The sequence below is a fragment of the Telopea speciosissima genome, chromosome 4 (genome assembly GCF_018873765.1).
Source record: "Telopea speciosissima isolate NSW1024214 ecotype Mountain lineage chromosome 4, Tspe_v1, whole genome shotgun sequence".
Classification (NCBI taxonomy): domain Eukaryota; kingdom Viridiplantae; phylum Streptophyta; class Magnoliopsida; order Proteales; family Proteaceae; genus Telopea; species Telopea speciosissima.
In genome coordinates, this window is record NC_057919.1 from 66,452,045 (window position 1) to 66,460,820 (window position 8,776).

Genomic DNA, 8,776 nt, shown 5'->3' on the forward strand with positions numbered 1-8,776 from the left:
AGCGGAGAGAAAGATGCTTACCTGGGTACACTTCGGCGAGTAGCAGCGCCGTTGATATCAGGGTTGCTCCACCGAATGTCTTACAAATCGGAGAGAAGACGACTGGGGGAGAGTTCTTTGTCTCAGTCGAGCAGCAACAACGTGGAAGATGAAACCAAAACCCTAACGAGGAACATCGATCGAGTATTGGCGAGTTGCACAGACTAGGGAACACTCCGGTTAGGTTTCGATCGTGAAAGGGAAAGATGAGAGAGATGAGTGAAAGGGAAAGATGAGAGATAGACTAGGAAATAAGGGAGGGTATTTTGGAAATTTAATAATTATTACAAATTCATTTTTTAAGTTTTATTTTTTTTATTTCATTAAAGGGTAAAATTGACTTTTCACACGGGCTCAGTTAGTGATTTCCGTTTGCATTTAACGATTTGGACCAAAATGGCATTATCTAGTGAATTAGGGGTGCATGCTGGGATTTCGAGGGGTCCACGTGGCATTATCAGAAAATTAGGGGTGCATCTGTCTTTTTCGGTCCACTTAGGGGGTATGCGTATTTATCCGTTTTATTTTTGACTATTTTCTATTAACTTTTGACTACATCCGTTGTCCTAATTTAAGACTTTGGGAAGATTTTGGGTGGAAGAATCTAGATTGTGAATTGTATGTCCTCGTAGCGTGCGAATGCATACACTGGCACATTAGAAGGTAAAATTCGGGATGGAGAGGTCGAAACTTAGCCGATGCAACATCCAACAGTCAGAACAGCATCAACCCAGTTTTTTTTTTTTTTTTCCTTTCTTGTCAAATTTGGTATCATTGGATGTTATGACTGTCAGGTGTCAACATCTCCACCCTATTGCACTTATAGGAAAGTGGATAGGATGGAGAGCAAGGGAGACGCCATTGCAACTGCTACGGTAACGACATTAACGGTCATCAATCCGAAAACATTTAAGACGGAAACTCTAGAAACATATAAGATAACCCAATCCGTTCTTGACCATTTTCAGCCGCTTTTAATGGACACCCTGCCGTTTCATGACCAATCAATGTTACCAGATTTCGGTTTACATTCTCTTTCGTTCAATACTAACTCACGTCTCTCCTCAATCAATGTCCGATCGAACAAAAAGTAGAGGGGAAAAAAGGAAGTCAGGAATCTTAGATCACTGTTGTTGTTCTTCATCTTCTTCCTTCTTCCCTCTGCCCTCTTCGATCCTGAGATGGGGAAAGATAGTGTAGATCGATAAAATTGAAGCAGAATAAAAACATTGAAGTCAGTTTCCTGTTACTTTAGGCGTACAGGAAAACGTAATTCTCAGTCGTTTAATCCTTGTTGACGGTTGTTGTTTTCCTGTACGCAAAATTTTTTTTTTCTAAGATCTCTCGTTTTCTTCTCTCAATCCCAAACCATGATGAGTACCCAGACACTTCTGTTATTCTCTCTTGTTCTCTTCTCTTTCCTCTGTAAATCCCTCTGTGCGTCTAATGACTCCATCTCTGCATCTACTTCGTATATCTTAAACTGTGGTATTTCAAAAGACGGACTTGAAGATGCAGACACTCGGAAATGGAATCCCGATACCAAGTACCTCGTATCATCAGACGATTCCATCTCTGCCAAAGCCGAATTCCAAGACCCTTCTCTGCCTTCCACTGTCCCTTACATGACTGCAAGAATTTTCACATCTAAATCCACTTACATCTTCAAGGTTTCCTCAAAACAACGCCACTGGATCAGACTCCACTTCTACCCATCCTCTTACAGCAGCCTCAACATCTCTGATGCATATTTTGGGGTGATCGCTAATGGGATAACGGCCCTCCATAATTTCAGCGCCTCCATCACAGCCCAAGCCCTCACACAAGCTTACATTTTGAGAGAATTTTCCTTAAGCTCTTCACCAAATGGACGTGTAAACATCACTTTCTTGCCTTGTCCCTTCCACAACGGATCTTATGCTTTCATCAACGGCATCGAAATAATTGAGATGCCGGACTTGTTCTCAACGGCAATGATGGTTGGTTTTTCAGACCAGAGTGTTGATCTTGGGGGCTCCGCTTTCCAGACGATGTTCAGGGTCAATGTCGGTGGGCAATATATTTCGCCGACGCAGGATTCCGGTCTCAGCCGGACATGGTATGACGATTCTCCTTATGTGTTTGGCGCTGGTGTCGGTGTCGTAGGTGATGCTGATAAGGGCTTTATTCTACGGTACACCACCGACACACCAGAATACGTGGCACCGGCGGATGTGTACACTACGTTCAGGTCGATGGGCCCGGATCCGAAGGTCAACTCGAATTACAATCTCACTTGGGTTTTCCAAGTTGATGCAAATTTCACTTACATCGTCAGATTGCACTTCTGTGAGCTAGTGTGGACCAAAGTCAACCAGAGAGTATTCGACATCTACGTTAACAATCAGACGGCTGAAACCGCAGCAGATGTGATTGTGATGGCTGGTTCTCCTGGGTTGCCGGTGTACCAGGACTACGCCGTGTATGTCGAGGATGGACCCGGCGATGAGACGATTTGGGTTGCTTTGCACCCCTCCGTTTCGGCGGAGCCCGAAGTCTACGATGCGTTCCTTAATGGTTTGGAGATATTCAAGATGAGTGACACTGCGGAGAACTTAGCCGGGCCCAATCCTGTGCCCTCGCCGTTGATGCTCGAGGCCGAGCAGGAACCCACGCAGGAGTTTGCTCCATCAAAATCCAACAACAAAGCCCAAGTGATTGGTGGCGCTGCAGGCGGCGCCGCTGCCTTCGGTCTCATGGCTGTTATTTGCATTGCCGTCTACCACCGGAAAAGACGAGAACTTGGAATTGATTCTTCTACCACCGGATGGTTACCTCTTTATGGCAACTCCCAGAGTACGAATAAATCGACCATCTCTGGCAAGAGCACCGCAAGTAGCCATCTTTCGTCCATGGCTGCGTCTCTTTGCAGGCATTTCTCCTTGGCGGAGATCAAACATGGTACCAAACACTTTGATGAGTCTCATGTAATTGGTGTTGGTGGTTTCGGCAAGGTTTATAAAGGAGTTGTTGATGGAGGAACCAAGGTCGCCATCAAAAGAGCAAACCCATCTTCGGAACAGGGACTTCACGAGTTCCAGACAGAAATCGAGATGCTTTCCAAACTAAGACACAGACATTTGGTCTCCCTGATTGGGTATTGCGAAGAGGACAACGAGATGATCTTAGTATACGATTACATGGCTCATGGCACCTTGAGAGAACATCTGTATAAGGGTCACAAAACTAATCTTTCATGGAAGCAAAGACTGGAGATCTGTATAGGTGCAGCCAGAGGACTTCACTACCTTCACACAGGTGCCAAGTACACAATCATCCACAGAGATGTGAAAACCACGAACATTCTCTTGGATGAGAAATGGGTCGCCAAGGTTTCAGATTTTGGTCTATCGAAAACTGGTCCAAACCTGAACCAGACACACGTTAGCACAGTGGTGAAGGGTAGCTTCGGGTACTTAGACCCAGAGTATTTCCGGCGACAGCAACTGACGGAGAAATCTGATGTGTACTCGTTTGGAGTTGTTCTGTTCGAGGCATTGTGTGCAAGGCCTGCCCTGAATCCAAGCCTTCCCAAAGAACAAGTCAGTCTTGCAGATTGGGCTTTACACTGCCAAAAGAAAGGATTTTTGGAGGACATAGTTGATCCTCATATTAAGGAGCAGATCAACCCTGATTGCTTAAAGAAGTTCGCAGAAACAGCTGAAAAGTGCTTGTCTGACCACGGGATTGAACGTCCATCGATGGGTGATGTGTTGTGGAACCTTGAGTTCGCACTTCAATTGCAGGAGAACCCAGACGGAGTGAAAATGGAGGACATTGATGTTATGAGAACACATACTTCAAGCCATTCTGATGGGCATGAGGCTAATATGGGTATCCATGGTTCCAACTTAAGCATTGGAGGTGACAGCGAAGAGAACGAGGAATCTTCAAGCGTAATCTTCTCGCAGCTTGTACATCCAAAGGGTCGATGAGGACGAAGGTAGTGAGGATGGGAAAAACGAGTGACTGATTTGGAGTCCCCCCAAAAACAAAAAAAATCTTCACCGGAGATGATTTCTCCCCCCCCCCCTTCTTTTTCGTGTGCCTTTGGATTACATACCAGACTGCTATGTCTGGTAAGTGGTAACTCTCAATTAAGATTACCCTTTAGCAATTTCTATGGACTGTAATCTCATAGCTCACAATGTAATTCTATAGTAGAACAAGCTCATACGGTTTATTTTCATAATTCACCCAAAATGTAAATAAAAAAAAAAAAAACCATTGTCAATTTTTTAATATTCTCTAATATCCATTTTATCTTTGCTTATTTTATCTCTCTTCTGTTTTATGCTTTTAAATGAACATCGTATTACTAGCCAAGGTTGCTTGGCGTTTATGGATCGAACCTGATTCTATGTGAGCAAGGCTTCTTAAATCCATATACTTCCCAAATCGAGATATTTTGGACGCAAAATTGTGAGCAAAACCAACATGGGCTTGGAGGAGCTTATTAGAGGGCCGTAAGGTGCTCAAATTGGGTCTCTTGTGGCGGGTCGGTGATGGAGATAACATTAACATATGGTCAAGTAATTGGTTACCTTCCTCTCCTACTTTGAGATTATAACATCAAGTTCTGGAATCATGCTTGCTTACAATGGTGGCGGAGTTGATTGACCAGCAGAATAAAACATGGCGAAGGGACCTTATCGATCAATATTTTCACCCCATTTGATGTTGCAACCATCTATCATATTCAACTGGGTTTGTTTGCAACACCAGATCGAAGGGTATGGGGCACTGTGAAAAAGGGCTCTTTTCAGTAAAGAGTGCATACCAATGTTTGTGCAACGATTGGAGAACAAAGGAGTTGTCGAAATCTTCGACCTCAAGGAGAAATGGATGGCTACAGGTTCCAGTATCGGTTTGGAAGGCTATATGGCAGTGCAACATCTTACCAAAAATTAAAAACCTTCTATGGAGAGTGTGTGCAGCTGATGGCCTCGCTTCTGCCTTGGCCTTAAACCATTGTTAATTTCCTGTGGAAAACCAACCAATGCAAACGTTGTGGTTTGGCTGTGGAATCAAACGATCATATTTTTTCAAACTATGCTTTTGCACAAGCGGTATGGTTTGGTTCCTCATTGTCATACAAGCTACCCATGGATGAGGCTGCTTCACTAGACTCGTGGATTCAAGGTTGGTCTTATTTCGCTAAAGATGGAAAGCATGCTGCCCGAGAAACAACATCTCTTTGCTCCTTTATTTGTTGGTTTCTCGGGTGCGAACGTAACGACTTAAGCTTTGGAAGAAAATGCTAGAAGCCGGAGGAGGTAATTCTTGCAGCCCAAGCTCCACACAAAGTTCTATTCGGCTGGTCCTCAAATGGGGGGAAAAGTTCCATTTGCACCAGGCTCATTAAGCCCATCTTGGGCTCCACCAGTGCGAGGTTTCCACAAACTCAACTGCGATGTGGCTTTAAGTAAAGATGGGAAACGTTGTGGCCTTGGTTTCTTGATTCGTGACCACTTAGGTCAAGCTTTGGTGGCAATCTCTAATCCTATACCGTTCTAGGTTATTATGGTGGGAGAGGCCTTGGCAATTTGGGAAGGACTACTGGAGGCAATTTTTGAAGGAACCTACAAGATATTGGTAGAGAACGATAACCAAGAAGTTGTGACTTATCTAGAGTCTCCGTATTCTACTCCTCCGGTATCTCTCCAGTCAATTCTAGAGGATATTCACCATTTATCTTCCTTTCTAGATGAATGTAAATTCCTTTATGTTCCAAGGGCTGCGAATGGTATAGCGGATTCCCTTGCTAGGAGGGCGCTGTCTATTATTGAAAGGACAATTTGGTTTGATTCCGATCCCTGTGTAGCTGGTGATATTGTTCCAAACCACAAGAGTGATTTTTCATTCTGATCAATAGATGATCTTTCGACCAAAAAAATAAAAATGAACATCGTATTTTATTACACAAAAAAAAAGAGAGCATCATAGTTGAAAAACCAAGTTTTGAGCCGAGTGAGTCACTCAAGTTGCGTGAAGAAAACATGAACCTAGTCAAGGGTTATGAAGATTCGCCCAAGTTTAAGAATTGACCAGACCAGGTCTGGGTTTTATTGACTCGGGTTTTATGAACCTAGTCAAGGGTTATAAAACTTATTAAGCCTTTTTTTTGTTTAATATATATTTGTGCCATATACTATCCATAGACAGTAATTTTGTTTTTTAAGTAAACAAAACCCTAGAAGTTTTGTTTGTTACCTTCAATATTAGCCCATTTTTTTCTCCTCACATGTGAAACTATCATAACCTCATTCACTCATCACTCGGAGAATGAGAAGAAAGAAGATATAAAAAATATAAGAAAAAACATGACTCGCCTGACTCACCAGGTTTTGAGCAAGACAAATCAAGTGAAAAAAAACTTGGTTTTCCAACTACGATGAACATCAGATTTAACATAAATCTGTCTTTCTCTCTCTCTCTCTCTTCGGGTATATTGGTAAACACATTTGCATCATTTACGAAACTATCATGGGATATCCATCACTACTGGCAGTTCTTAGAGTAGAATACACTACTTTTTAGTTGGAGTAGCAAGGAAGGTAAAATTACGAAATCGCCTTCGCTTAAAGTGCCAAAGGTGGAATATATGAATGTGGTTTCCATATCCTTTTTCGCTTCCCCATTCCCTTTTTGATATTCTCTTACTACTTTTCTTTTATTGGTGGAGATATGATCTTTAATTGGAGGAGCTGCCATTAGGCAGGGACAATTACATTACTTCCAAGCTTCTTTTCTCCATTCATTGGGAACCTTTTTTTTGTCTAATGGGATCTAGATGGATAGAATTCAAGGCTTTACATTTCTCACCGGCATTTGATGATGAGCTTTTGCCTGTAATTCTCATATCTGACTACTGGATTGTTTGGAGACATTGTATGAACTTTAAGGAGCGGCGAAGCCTAATAAATGCAATATTGGAAAATCTTGGCCAGAGCTGTAGGCATTTAATCATAATTTGCCAAGAATTTTCTCATGAGGTTGTGCCAAAAAAATGGTGGATGGGAAATGACTCAACATGCAAAGCTTCATGCAGATGTCATGGAAAGAAAGGTATTGTTTGATCTACTCAATGTCTCAATCAAATCCATATTTTCTAGGGTTAATATGAGGATACATGGAACCCATCGTTGGCATATTCGTGGTAGCCTAAGTTGGTCGGGTTGAAAATTGACACCCACAGTTGTTGACTGTTGACTTCCAATCGGTTGCAACTTGCGAGCGTATGACAGCGGAAGAAAAAAGGGCGTATCCAATGCACGAGGCTCCCCCCACTGCGGGGTCTGGGGATGGTCTTAATGTACGTAGCCTTACCCCTGCTTTCGCATAGAGGCTGTTTCTAGACTCAAACCCGTGAGAGCGGAAGGGATTGTCTAACTAAGCTGCTAGCTCTAGGAAAACTGTAACCGATATCATTGTTACAACAACCATGATAAGAAATTGAAGTAGAGCATAATGTTTGGTTGGCAAGAAATGGATTTTAAAGGAAAAAATAAATAAGACAAAAACCATTATGACACAATGATTGATTTATGTGTCTTAACTCTCTCCTCAAATTCAAAAAAAAAAAAAAAACAAAAGAATTTTTGCTTTTCTTCACTATCCTTTTCTTATAACTCTTTTTTTTTATTGTCCTATCTTATTCTCAATAGTTCTTTGAATCGGGGTTCAAAGAAGATTTTCAAAATTACTTCAAAGTAAATTATCATTGGATAAAGGTTGGACAAAGTGTAATCTGTCTCTCTCCCCCCCTCCATGGACATGACTCGTTGCCTTCCTCTTCCTTCCTTCTCCATTGGGCACGGCTGCTATCTCTAGGAATGCTAGCCGTGTATACAACCCTCTCCCTTATCATTATAGCATTTTCAAGAATTTTCATTGTCTCATATGTTTTTTTTTTTTTTTTTTGGGGGGGGGGGGGGGGGGTTGGTTGCAAAGCTTTACAGATAAGAACATGTAGTATACATGGACTTCCAAGTACATGCTTCAAGAAACCATGGAGTAAAAATAGGCCAGACAGTCCTACACGAGAAGGACCGAGCCATCCTGGCAATAGAGACAACCAAACTATTTCCATCCCTTAGAATAAACACAAAATTACATGACTCAAAGATTGAACCCCAGGACTCCATTCGTGCCAATGGATTGGAGGGGTGCATCGTAATTAAGCTTAAGATACCCAATTACAGGTGGGCACCATAAACACTGAGTCCCCCACATCAAACAAAGTCCTCTGGTTATAAGATGATGATCAATAAAAATCCCAACTGGATAGAGCCAATCATTGCCATGAGTCACAAAAACCGTAGAAATAAATCCACTAGTCATCTAATAAGCATTCAAGTTTGAAACTCCATGAAGCGATGGGGCCGCTTTTTGAGCAATAACGGAAGAATTATTTCCCGTGGCCGGTTTTGAGCCGTAAATAAAGAGATATTTCCATGCACGCTTGTAGGAGGAGGTTGTGACTTGTGAATGATGAAAACCATTCCTAGCTAAAAGCATGGATAAGTAAATGAGGTGGCCACTAATATAAGGATTAAAATCCTCTTCAAATCCTTAATCGCCAAGTGTAGTGTAGTTCGGGGTTGAGAGGTCAACACCTGGCAAGCGTGACATCCAACGGTCTGAGGTTGATTGAGTCAGTTTTTTTTTTTTCTTTCTCCTCGAGCTCAGCACCGTT

The 8,776-nt window shown here is 42.3% G+C and overlaps 1 protein-coding gene across 1 annotated transcript; it reads left to right on the forward strand.

The window, feature by feature from the left end:
* The first annotated feature begins 1,412 nt into the window (after positions 1 to 1,412).
* On the forward strand, positions 1,413 to 4,013 carry LOC122658051 (receptor-like protein kinase ANXUR1). The gene has a single exon (XM_043852915.1). The coding sequence runs from the start codon at positions 1,413 to 1,415 to the stop codon at positions 4,011 to 4,013; it is 2,601 nt and encodes an 866-aa protein (XP_043708850.1).
* The last annotated feature ends 4,763 nt before the right edge of the window (positions 4,014 to 8,776 follow it).

Bases quoted from the DNA above. Each gene is read 5' to 3' on its own strand.
- LOC122658051 (XM_043852915.1), top strand. From the start codon at position 1,413: ATGAGTACCCAGACACTTCTGTTATTCTCTCTTGTTCTCTTCTCTTTC.